Source organism: Lytechinus variegatus, chromosome 1 (assembly GCF_018143015.1).
Source record: "Lytechinus variegatus isolate NC3 chromosome 1, Lvar_3.0, whole genome shotgun sequence".
NCBI classification, from domain to species: domain Eukaryota; kingdom Metazoa; phylum Echinodermata; class Echinoidea; order Temnopleuroida; family Toxopneustidae; genus Lytechinus; species Lytechinus variegatus.
This window is the reverse complement of record NC_054740.1, coordinates 35,869,126-35,882,831: the sequence shown is the minus strand read 5'-3', so window position 1 is coordinate 35,882,831 and position 13,706 is coordinate 35,869,126. Positions and strand designations below refer to the sequence as shown.

At 34.9% G+C, this 13,706-nt stretch overlaps 1 protein-coding gene across 2 annotated transcripts in view; it reads right to left on the bottom strand.

The window, feature by feature from the left end:
- Positions 1-536: 536 nt before the first annotated feature.
- The window catches only part of LOC121412862 (transcriptional regulator ATRX homolog), a 40,519-nt gene continuing 27,349 nt past the window's right edge, over positions 537-13,706 (bottom strand). For both annotated transcript variants that reach the window (XM_041605627.1, XM_041605634.1), the window contains 9 exons: positions 12,983-13,154; positions 11,955-12,069; positions 11,420-11,535; positions 10,192-10,369; positions 9,746-9,778; positions 7,640-7,792; positions 6,870-7,070; positions 6,414-6,524; positions 537-5,557 (listed from right to left, as the gene is read on the bottom strand). In XM_041605627.1, coding sequence (XP_041461561.1) covers positions 5,252-5,557; positions 6,414-6,524; positions 6,870-7,070; positions 7,640-7,792; positions 9,746-9,778; positions 10,192-10,369; positions 11,420-11,535; positions 11,955-12,069; positions 12,983-13,154 — 1,385 coding nt within the window. In that variant the 3' untranslated portion in view covers positions 537-5,251. The remainder of the gene's footprint in view (positions 5,558-6,413; positions 6,525-6,869; positions 7,071-7,639; positions 7,793-9,745; positions 9,779-10,191; positions 10,370-11,419; positions 11,536-11,954; positions 12,070-12,982; positions 13,155-13,706) is intronic.

Genomic DNA, 13,706 nt, shown 5'->3' with positions numbered 1-13,706 from the left:
ATAATTATCTTTGACATTCCATTAATTTGAGAAAAAATTGCTTGCAGGTTAACAAGTCCTTAAACCGAAATCTGGTATGTTCCCTTATTGTCTTCCAATCCTGAAAAGTTAGTTTTGCTAAAGAGTGGTATTTATTGGTGTTGGACACTGTTGAGGCATTTATAGAGCCCTGTCTTAGAGAAGAATAACAGCTAGACATTGTGAACGCTACATTTTTTTTTACTTCAACATGTACCATACATGTATAAGCTAATAAATTGTAAAATCTTGTACAGAATATTTGCAAGCCATATTCTGATATTTAATACAGAAAAATGCCAGGATGGTGAAAGTGAGGGAGAAGAGTGATGTAATTATAATGGTTATGGATGATTGCAAGATAGTAATGATGATGATGATGAAGTTCGAAAAAAACTTTGAAGCTTATGCCGAGACTGGTCCCTTTTTCCGACCAAAGGAACTTGCTTTATAAAATTATAAACAGGTTCATGACGGTCATAAATGCTAACACAAAAAACATGTCTAACTCATAAAGATAAGTGAATGTTGACTGCTTTTAATTTAAAATGCTTTTTTTTCATGACATACATAACTTACATAAAACTGTTGTTTCTTAAAATACTGCATGAGGCCTTTTGAACAGAAGAAAGAGCAACATGACAACAAAATAAATTAAGTCACAAACTGGTTAACAGTTAATACATGACCGGCACATGGGTCATCTAAAACATTCAAATCCTACACAATTGCTATACATCCGCACAACACATCCATACATCAGGTTGTCAAAGACATTCTTTCTCGCATGTAAAATATGAATAATATAATGTACATTTCACTAGTGTGAGATTCTTGATTAACTTCTTGGACTAATATTCTTTTTTTTCCTTGTTTCCCTGTACAATAATGGAAACCTTGCATATTAACTCACGATGGGATGGAAATATATGCGTAGAGCCGACACATATATCCGAGTGCCTACATGTATTCTTGGTACACGTACACCACAAGGGGGCAGCACACAATCATTTTAAAACCTTCACAGAATGGGATTATATAACAGAAATCTTAGCTGCTTTATTGGTATGCTATATTAGAATGCTCACAGGGGTAAGCTAGGAAGTTGTTATCATTTATTTGAACCACATAAACTTAGCAGAAATTTTCTATAGCTATGTATTTTCTGTGTTCAAGATGACATAAACATTCCATTAGTGAAACCGTCCCTCATTTAAGATACATGGGTGTGATCAATTTTAATTGAGATATGAATTTTCTGATATTATGATAGGCTCAAAAACTTTAACTTCAGCTGTCAGTGACTTCCATTTATCTGAACATAAAATCACTCATTTAATATTATTAAGCAATATAAATCTAGTTTGGGCGATATATGTCATATCACCCCGAGGCAAGTCAATATTGCTTTAATATTCAACATTGGCAGATCATTGGTTGGTCTGTATGACATACCATACCAAAGCTAGTGAATGGCTCACAAAAAAAAAAATGAAAGATGAATTTGGATTCAAGGTTCTTCATGTTTAATCAAGATAATATTCTGAGAATAGTCAAATTTTGTCAAAAGCTTCCTTGAAAATAGAATTGGATTATGAAAAAAAATCAATTGAACAAAGATAATAGCAGCAATCTCCCTCGTCCAAGTGAAAGCAATTTTGTTTCAATTTGTAGAGACTGGTAAAAATAAAGTCTTTTCTTATTGTATTGATAATAAATTAGAATTTATAATCCTTTCAATATGACTAATTTAACGACTGAAGGTGCATCTTTTGTTTTTCTTTTATTGCATTTTGTGTTCATCCATTTTGATAATACACGTCCTTTCAAAGTTTGATTCTAGCTGCCAAGAGTGCAGCATATAAGGAAGAAATAAACATTGGTGAATCAACTGTCAACATGAACAAATTATCCTTTCTGAAACATCTTTCATTATTACAAATATTTTTGGAAGACCAATCTATGTTAAAAAGGAAACATCTTATTTACCAGAACTTCTCGCAGAATTTTGAAAAATAGAACTGTCACAAAATGACTTAACTGACTATGAACATCAAATTTTGTTAAAGTGTATGTATCACTTAGGAGCATGGTGGGAATAAATGGTCTTGGCTGAAGACTCAATCACATCACATCATGGTAACCACAGCCTACATCCATGAGCAACCAAACTGGTGTTGACCCAAACCTCGACTTGTGCGATTCAGACCAGGAACTGGATATCAACTTTGCCCAGGAACTGACCAGCACCCAGACCCCAACCAGGACCGAGAATTGGACTGGACACTAGCTTTACCCAGACATACGCCAAAAGCAGGACTTAGAACTAAACACTGACTTGACCCAGAACTCGGCCAAGACCGGGACCTGTAACTAGACTATAAAATGACTCGGGTCCTGTAACACAAAGGTTTACGATTAATCCGACCATTGATTTTCACTATTGATTGTACATTGTAGTCAATGCAATCAATCGTAGAAATATGTTCTATGATCAATGCTAAGCTTTGTGCTACAGGCCCCAGGACTTGACCAGAACTTAGAACTAGACACTGACTTGACCTTTCCCCCAAAAAATATAACTATGACATAGAATCTGATCTGGCCTCACTTAGACCCTGTGCCTATTGCTTCACAGATGAACTGAATTCAGCACTTTGGTAAAAAAAAAAGTTTGCCTTAAACATGAATAATAATGATTTAGATAACTAGAAAAAGTAGAGAATTATGGGGATTATAACAAAGATGAACTAATAAGTGAAATTCACAAAGTTTATAATACAATATGCATTCAGCTGAGGTCTCTTTTCGTCTAAAAATGCACAAATGGGATACATACTAATTTAAGCTTTTGCGTTGTGCTTCCGACGATTTCAGGATAAACCTTCGCGAATTACAACCAAATATTAGTATCATGTTCACTATCATTCACATGACTGAACAATGAGTTATAAATAATACAATACACTCTGCACTGTGTATTCTACATATGATATCAGCACCTACTACAATGGTTGCACATGTATACTAGGTAATCAATAGGAATGTCTACATTCAAAAGCCACTTAGTAATATAAAATATCTCCACAGCATCATTACAAAGGAGTATTCATTGCAATTCCAAGTCATTGCTTGATGTTGATTTTCACAACCATGTTATAATCATTTCCTAGAACAAGCGTAAATGAGCAAGGTTGTTGGTATATTCTTCATTAGACAGTGTACTCACATCAAAATTAGCAGTTTCAATAGCTACAAGAAGAAAAAAGAGCTAGATTTGAATAAACTTGTAAAAAAAGGAATACAGAAATTGCACAAAATCTACAATGTGATTATATACTATAGATAGCAATATGAAACCCCAATAATGAAAAATCTCAGTGCTGAATGGATTTTTATTTTAGGATTTGATTCTACTTTTCATATGAACCGTCTTAACAGCATAGGACCTAGGATGAAAGAGAGCACTTTATAAAACAAGTCCATGGGTAGCACATACTCTAACAATATCGTCAGTTTGCTATTACAACCTTGTATCTTAAAATTTGCACACTTTTAGGGTAGCTCAGAAAAAATGCTTGACTTTTAAAATAGTTAAAGCAATGGTATCTTCTTCATATTTTCTGAAAATAAGTCTCAGAATTCCTGCAGAGAACTCTTTTTAGGCAAAAGAATGTTGCCATTTATGTCAAAACTCTGAAATGGAGCTTTATCTGAGCTGTTGTCAAATATTTTAAGTGATACAAGGTATTAACAATCCTTCCGACAATACATTTCAACTCAGTCACTTAACCGATCCATGGTTGCAGCTTTGGTGAAGATAGCTTCAAATAGTTTAACAAAACATTTTTTTGGGGAAATATCATAACATGACTTAGTCATCAATGGGAGCAATGGAATGCATTTCTTCTGGTAAGACTAAGGAGATGTTGCACAAAAAATATTTGCAATTGATGCAGACACAGTTGCAATATACAAGTGATAGTTCAATCTTAACAAAAGCAAAACAATTTATATCACACCAGCAATCAATTGCAATTAAGTACAAGACTTATAATTAATTCAAAGTTTTGTGCAAAGCCCCCTAAACATCATCTATCTTCATTTCAAAAGCAATTAATTATCAAGTCGATTGAAAATTGAAATACTGATGTTTTGCTAATGTTAAGGGTGGGGTTCAAAAACACATCGCTAGTAATTTCGAGATATGTATGAATTGTCAATCAATGGTTAACTCCATGGATGAATTCCTTCAAATCCAAAAACAGTGCTGCTTCTTCTGGTGTCTTCATAAGTAGGGCGCGATACTGGCACAGGTCCGACGGTCCCAGACCAGTAAAAATTGTTGCCAGGCCAGTAGTTTTTCAGAAATAGCCAGATTTACTGGTCCGACATGACCAGTAAAAAAAATATATCAACCTGATACAGTACAAATGATATTTTCTCCTCTTTTGTAAATTATAAAAATGAATCTGACATCTCCAAAATTGAGATATGGCTGTCATGAATTATGTTGTGGGGGCATTAAAAGCAATTAAAGTCAGCAAAATAAGCTCAAGTCTCTTTTTATATTCTTCTTCATTTTGGGGAACCAGTAAATTTTAGGTTCGGACCAGTTAAAAATTGGGGATCTACTTGGTCCGACATGAAGAGGTTGGACCAGTAGAAAAAAAGGTTTAGTGTGGAGCCCTGTCAGGGTAATCATGTGTTGTTACTGTGCATGATTTTAGAGTCAGGATCGGGTGCCATAGAATACAACACAATCATATCTAAAAGGCAGTGCAAGTATACAAATAGTTAACCCATCTGCAAAAATCAGTACTTTTTGAAGATGTATATATCTAAGCAATATAAACTCATGTTGACATTTTATACTTTGCCTCATGTAAAAGAATCTGCATCACTCACTACTGTGATTAGTTACCTATCAGCATCTCATTCTCTTGAATACTGACAATTTAGTTTCCTATATGTCAATCTATAATCTGATTGTAATTAGCACTTCAATAATTAGTCATAATTATGTACAAGAGCTGTTCTCCCCATGACTGAATTACATAAATACATTGGAATAGTCCTTATGAATTATGGTGTAACAAGTATGTGGCTCACTTTCTATACAAACACCCATCACTATAATATGTCTCATTACAACTAACAACAAATACTGTTCATCTATGAAAAAAAATGGAAAGATCAGCATGACTTGGCTAGTATCAGTCTCTAGGGGTCTTCAAGGGGCTTTTCCTTCAGAAGATGATGCCCTGGAATTCGTTTGATTTTGACTGAGGAACCGTTCCCGTTGCATTTGTTGTTGCAACCGCTGTTGCTGCTGCTGTTGCTGCAAGAGAGCGATCCTCTGCAGTTGCTGCATGCTGGCGGAGCTGCCGGCAGAGTTGGGCAGTTCTCTTGCTTGTTGCAGCATCAGCAGTCGTTGAAGCTGTTGCTGCTCCCGCTGCATCTGTTGCTGCCGTTGCTGTTGCTGAATTTGTGCGCGATACATACTCTGCATCTCCAGTAGGCGCTGCATAGTAGATGCCTGTAAGAAAACAATTAATGATTGAAAACTTACGATTCTGAGGTTACAACTTTCCAACCATCAAAATGATAGAGGAATTCTCATAAACACAAAAGTGTCTACGTCAATCATATGGATACACAATCAACAAAGTAAAATAATCATCCCCACGAAAAAAAGGTACTTTTGATTGATACAATCAAACAAGGGTTAGATTCTTTATGAGGCTAAGATTTTAATGTGTTTCATACTGACATGTGGTGCACTACCGCTCACTCCAGCCATGGGCGGTATACCAGGTTGACCTTGATAGTTCAATGTCATCTTTCTTGTATTGTTAATGAAACTAACAATTTCATGGATGATTACTGACCTGTGGTGCACTACCGCTCTCTCCAGCCATGAGCGGTATACCAGGTTGACCTTGATATTTCTATATAATTTCCAATCTCTTAAAATGGTTATATTGTTAATCAAACTAACAATTTGACTGTATGTTCACTGACCTGTGGTGCACTACCACTAGCTCATTCCATGGACAGTATACCAGGTTGACCCGGTAGTCCAATGTCATCTTTCAATCTCATACAATGGTTTATAAAGCTAGATTGACTGTGTGTCTGCTGACCTGTGGTACACTACAACTCGCTCCAATGAAAAGGCGGTACACCAGACTGACCTTGACAATTCAATGTCATCTTTCAATCTCATACAATGATTTATAAAGCTCGATTTGTTTACTGACCTGTGGTGCACAAATGCTAGCTCCTGCCATGGGGCGTACACTGCTTCAACCTTTGTTAAATGTATTCTTTCGATCTCATATTAAGGTTATATTGTTAATAAAACGTAACAATTTGACTGTACGTTCACTGACCTGTGGTGCACTACCGCTGGCTCCTACCATGGGTGGCATACCAGGTTGACCTTGATAGTTCAATGCCATCTCACCCATGCGCAGAATAGACTGTCCCTCTTGGTAGAATCTCTAGATGGGCAAGACAAGACAGACATCCATAGAGGTATGTTACCAGAGATGTAAACAATAAACTATTGTATATTACACTGGATACAAAAATGACAGGCATAAGTGAATTGATATTCCTGTAAAAACAAGACTCATTTGGCATTTCCCTGAAATTTGGAGTCGACAAACCTACATATCTCTGAACCTTTTTTTCTAATATTCATATTTCCAGTTCCTAACATCCAATTGAGGACAAACGATTCTGATTACAGAAACACACTTGGAATCTGGAAATTCAAAGTGCTGGCATGATTCTAGGTCACTCCATAGATATGATAAAATAAACTGATGATAATTAGAGCTAACCTCCATATCTTGTGGATCGATTTGCCTTGGTGGGGGCATGTTAAACTGTCTGTTCTTCTCAGCATCGTAATCCTTCCATGCCTCCTTCCTCTCCTCCTCTGTCAGTTCTTCTTCCATCTGGTTCTCCAATAATGAATCATGCTCGTGATATTTCACTATCCACTTGCTCTGCGTCTTGAGTAGTTCTGCCAGGAAATAATCCTACAATACACGGCAAAGTAGAGGGATGTATTAACTATGACTTATCAGCATGGGCATAGGTGAAAATAACAAATATCACAGTCCGCCATAAGAGAGTTTTGCAAGTAAATTCAACTGTTTGACCTTAAATGACCTTTCACCTTACCATGAAAACCCCGAAAGCACCATAACTTCTTACCAACCTTTCATTTATTCATTCTAGTTATGTCTAGTATCTGGACAAACATACTTCTACCAAACTGACACATGTACAAATAAGTGTACAATGGAAAGTGCCCATATGGCTACTATTACAATCAATAAATTCAAATTGAAATAAGTTTGAAAATAAACATACCATTTCACATTTGATTTCCGATTTCAATGACGGGGATCTCATTAAAAAGAAAAGAAACTAATCAATCATCTGATATATACTGTAGTCAACTGTCTCATCTATGGAGAATTGTGGTGGGTATATTTCTCTGTATGTAAAATCAATGCCATTTTCTTGTTTGTAAATTTGAAGGTCAATTTGCACCTTTTTATCGAATGGAATGAACAAATCTTGAAAATAATATTTGACCAACCTTAGGTAGAACAGGAGTGGGTCTTTCAGGTCTGTTGGGGTCATCTAGCCTGTCTGGTGTGAAGTTATAGAGCTCTGAGAGATCGGCAGACGTGAAGTGACGTTCAATCTGGTGTTCATCAACCACTCTCTGTGATAGTGACTGCTTAATGACCTGTGACAAGAATACAAATACTGCAGATGAATCATCAATATAACAGCACAAAATAGTTCCCTTTCAAATACTACTTGCGATAGCATTGAAATTCACAGTGAAATGGTGTAACCGCACCGTTTTCCCCGCTTTATAATCTTGAAAAATTGGGTGCAGTTTATCCAACGAAACAACAAAATTTTATCAATAAGCTGACTAACCAACCAAGAATTATATAGAATATTTAATGTATAAATATTTGTTGGTTACCAAAAATAGAGAGTATATTTCGTGATGTATTCTTTGAAAAATCTTCTTTGTAAAGGGTGTTTTATATTATTTTTTTATTACTATTAATTTGACAATGTTTTCCTTAGAAAAACCTGGTTGTTTTGTGATAAATACTTCTTTTTTTTCAGCTAAAAATGCTCTTCAATAGGCATGGAATTGTAATCAATCATAATCGGTTATTAAAATAGGCAATAAATAATGTCCTTTATTCTTTATTTTTCTTCTTTTTCTCACAATAAAAATAAACTTTCCCTTTTTATACCATAATTTTGATATTCAAAAATGCCATTTTATGGTCTCCTTTTCCTTAAAAAAATCTCTGGTTATGTTACTAAAATTGCATGGAAAATGCTCTACAATAGGCATGTAATCGTAATTGATTGTAATCGGTTATAAAACAGGCAATAAATAATGTCCTTTATTCTTCATTTAGTTAGTTTGAGATACAATACTGCCATTTCATGGTCTTTTTTTTCTTTATTCTACAAAGGAATAATCTATTATCTTTGAAAAATAAAGTTAAATGAAGTAACCATTTCTTAATACAAAAATTAGTAATATATCTTTTCATCTTTCAACGATGGGCAGTATAATTGGTTAACCCGAATTGCTATCAAATGCAGTCTGCCAATTAAAAAAAGTTTTTTAGACTCCCGATTTTAGGGGTGCGTTTAATACACTGCCGCGGTTTATATTCCGAAAAATATGGTATTCAAAGGTAGTATAGTAGCTAAAGGATAATTGGCATAAAACTGAATGGCCTCATTCAGTCCGAATATGAAGTATCAAAGCAAGGCATCATGTGATATTCAACTCATGTTATCTATTTATGAAATAGTTTGAATGATAATATATCAATTTTCAGTATACACAGTGCCGCAGTCATTTATATTAGCATCTCCCCGAATAGACCAGTTCGTAGTTACTTCATGGACAATTTTGGTCAAATGACTTTTCATTTCTTTCATTGTGATAGGCAGATTTCAAAGCAAGATATTACGTAAGCTTGCCTTACATAGCAGGGTGAAGAAATTGAATAGACCAGGTGACTAGAATAGCACACCAATGAACACTTTATGAAGGTATTTGTTGCATTCCTACTTTGAATGCATACCATAGCATGCTGCACAATGTACTTGGCAAACTGTGAAATACCAGTCGTTCGTGGATACATTGTTGTTTTTTGTGGATGTAAATGAAAACCACAATTCAAAATATATGAATAATCAAGACATCAAAGTTGGTGCTTATCTCATTAGATTTTAAACCACCATGTCACTTTAGTACAAATGACCTTCCTCTGATCATGCATAGAATCTTTTGATCAACCGTAGAATCTTTTGATAATACGCAGAAAGGAACTACGAACTGGCTTATAAATAAGAACATGGATTGCAGAAATATTCACACCAATGGAAATTACACAGTGGCCAATGGTACACGCCCATGCACAAGACTCATGACATTTTACATATTTTAGTCATTTCTGAACCCATTTTCCTCCCACCCCCAGTGTAACATGTTAGACATTTGTGATCCACTATCAATACAAATTTATGTAATCATCTTTCTTCTAGCCGATAGAATATGATAAACAGAATATCCTCAGCTTATTTGATGTAACATTTAGTTGTTTCCAATGTATGCACTTTGTAAATAATTCAATATCACTGTAAGTCTTACCTGTCTGTCATAGATCTTCTCCTCCATTGTACCCTACAGAAAAAAGAAGATGTAAACAGGTCAATAAATATATTTACAAGGACTCAACCCTGATAAGATGAAAAGTAGACCAATTGCATATGTTCATTACAATCATCATCATCATTATCATTGTGAATTTCAATGCAGCACAATCCAGCAAGCATTGTGGAAATGACCATGACATGCCCTCTTTGGTGATTATCAGGGAATCATATACATCAAATATGGTTTATTAGGCGGCACAAATCAATTATTGATTACTGTAATACTCCACCAAAGGCTTTAAAAGGATAGAAAAAAAGTGAATAGCTTAGTAAATGGTACATTTGTGAATTGAATGAAAAGATAGCAAGCCTTGCTTTGCTAGGAAACCTTTGAGTGTAATACAAGCATTAACACAACAGAAATGTATGAAATCAGCATACCTGTGCAATAAACCTATAGATGAAGACTGCCCTCTCTTGACCAAAACGGTACACTCTGAATATAGACTGAATGTCGTGGCTAGGATTCCAGTTGGCATCAAAGATGATCACACGGTTGGCGGCAATGAGATTGGTTCCTAAGGATCCAGCTCGGGTTGAGATCAGGAACAGACGTGCTCTGAAGAAATCACAACATTTATGTACTGTATTTGAGCATGTGCAAGTTAATAATAATTGAAAAACACTTAAAACAATTTCAAACACCTATGTGACTATAGGCTATGGTGTGTTATACAGTTCAAATTTGGATCCACTTTAACAGAATATGATGTGGTAAGAACCATACTGTGTCCCAAGTGCTCTCCCGATTCTAAGTGTGATGTGACCTCCTCAGTGGGTCTCCTGCCAAAAGCACAGATGCTTTTTTTTTCATACCAACAAGACTCTCATGCACATAACTTCTTCTATAAAAAGTTACGAAAATCTAAAATCTCCCATCGTCAAATGAACATATGCATGCTTGATATCATTCATAAGATTATTCAATTTCCTGTGGAATTATAACATTTTCAAAATCATGCCATCAGGGTAACAGTAATATTCAGAAGAGTTGTAAAGGTCTGAATGGAAAAGCTGCAAAATGAATACTAGTAGAGTTGATCAAAATATATGCTCTTTAGTATGTCCTTGTGGTTAATGTCGTGTAGATTCCTTATGAAAATGATTTGGGTTGTGGTTTTGAAATATTGCCCATGTTAGTTTATTATCACTTTGCATGTGCATTAAGAAATAGGCATGGTTATTATTTAATACAAAGTAACTATTGAATGAATGTTAATTTTGATGTTAGAATGCATGAAAACAAAAGCTTCATTTTAAAAACTAACTCATCAACAAGTTGTAACTAAGTAATGACTTTCAAAGTTGTGTCATTTTGTTGCTTTTAAAAGTTGACTATATTCTATATGTCAAAGCACTACACCTTAATATAAACCAAATTAACAAAAAGTAAGGAATCATTTAAAAAAAATAATTAAGTAATAATTTGATGGTATCAATCATGCATTGAATATTACTATAATAGGGGAGAAATCAATCAAAGTCAGATTTCCAAACTTTGAGTTTACACCAAGTTCACCTTGGAGTCCTACACTAATACATAATATATTATTCCAAGATAAATAAGGACAACTGAATAGGATTTATTTGCTAAAAGTGTTCTACTCACCGTATATTATCAAGATCATTAAAGATCTCTGACCATCTTCTTCTCAGATGAGCTGCAGTGGAGCCATCCATTCTGAAATAATCCTCTCCTTTGATCCAAGATCCAGTTCCTCCAATCTATATAGGTAAGTAATCAATCAGACACTCCAAAGAAAAGCCATACAAACTAGTAGCTATCAACATATACAAAGCTACAAGAGAATATGACAGCAATGATAATGTGATCATGACACGAGGAGAACACTTTGAAAGAGAGAAAATGCTGACCGAAATAAATGATGATAACATGAGTTAGTAAACATATTTGCAAGTCCCTTTTCAATGAAATCAATGAATTGATTCTAAATTGATTCATCATATCACTCCAGCTTCAGAACCAGCATTTGGTGAATTCAAAAGAAAAAGGATACAGTAAATGCCACAAAATTAGTCAGATTCCATAAATCAAAATGGGGCAATTTGATTAATAATGCAAAACTAAAAGAAAAAAAAAGAATTCTAGAAAAAAGATATTATTCTAAGATTTGGTGACTAACCTGGTTTTCTAAATCTTGTTCTCCGTTAGCTCTTTCCTCCTGTGCTTTTTCATCTAGATGAGCCAACATGTCTTCAATCATATCAAGAGATAGAAGACTCTGACTGAACACAAGACTGCAATTTAATAGAAACATAGTCATCATTCAATCTCACTTATCCAACCATCATTTATGATCATAAATATGAAAGAACATTGTTGAAATAAAACAGTTCGGGTGAGAGAAAAAGACATATTTTCCTTACATTAACTCTAATAAGACGGGGGGGCTGATTCAGCCCCCCCTCGAAAATTTTCGTGATGAATTTTCCAAGTCTTGCGCGAATTTTGAGACCAAAATCGCAACCCCGGGTGCGCAGTTCTAAAATCACGGAACATTACACGAGTGCGTGCAGACCCAAAATTGCACAAAGTCGTTAATTTGTGTACAAATCCAAGACAAGAAGTGTTTTAGCTAAAATACATAAATGTATCACTTTTCCTTTTACTAATATCAAAATCAATTAATATCATCTGTTTTATGGTCAAAATAATGTCCCTGACAATTTCCATTGCAAAAACAGTAAAAAACAAAAAGTCGAACAACAAAGAAATACTTAAGAAATGTAGAAAACAATAAAATAAATGTGATGATGAAATTTGTTTTAAGTACATTTGATCAGATTCCGATAAAAAGTCTGAAAACCAAAAATTAGCATTTTAGGGGCATTATTTAATTAGAACAAACTTTTGATTTTACATGTAAATTCGCGTAATTAATTATCAATGAGAGTTTCGCAGACTTTGATCTTATAGTTTTGTAGGTTATGCCATGGGTAACGTGAGTGCCAATTTTCGTAGTGATTGCACGATCAACGGCTGAGATCATACGGGGGGAATCAGCCCCCCCCCCCTTTCTAGCTTTGAAATAATCCATTCTATTTTATAGGGTGAAATAACTTGAAAAGATTGCAAGTTTCAGAACATGCATGCAAGTTTGAAAGAGAATATCATTTCTCCATATGGTATTGACCACCAGATTTCACTTACACTTTCTCTCCAACACTCTCAGCCATCTTGAGAATCTCAAAGAGAAGGACCAGCTTTCCACTAAATTCCACCTTGAAGGCATCTTCCTCAGAGAAGAACTCAGAGTACCACTTAGTGACCTTCTCGGGTTCTGGGGGGATGTATACTTCAGCTGCAGACGTAGATGCCCCTTCTGGAATAGCAACAGATTCAGTGTGTTAAATGGGTTGATTGAAACTTTTGGAACAAGATAGCTTGGGTGAAAACAGAAAAATCAAAGAAACAGATCAATGAAAGTTTCAGACAAATTGGACAAATAATGAGAAAGTTATGAGCATTTGAATATTGCGATCACTAATGCTATGGAGATCCTCAAATATGCAATGCGACAAAGATGTGTGATGTCACTTGTGAACACCTCTCCCCATTACTCTAGTATATATTTCACTTAAATTGCCTCTTTTATCACATCTATCAGTAGATCATGTGTTCTTTCTATAGGAGGGCATGTAATACAGATTTTAAAGAATACATTGTGGATTAAGAGTTTGTATCACCATAAGAAAAAGCAAAAAAGGAAATTTTGATGGTATTTTATAGTCCATCAAAGGGAAAGTTGTTCACATGTGACAATACACATCCTTGACGCATTGCCAATGGCAGGATCTCCATAGCATTAGTGATTGCAATATTTAAATGCTCATAACTCTCAATATTTGTCTGATTTTTTTCAAACTTTCTTTGT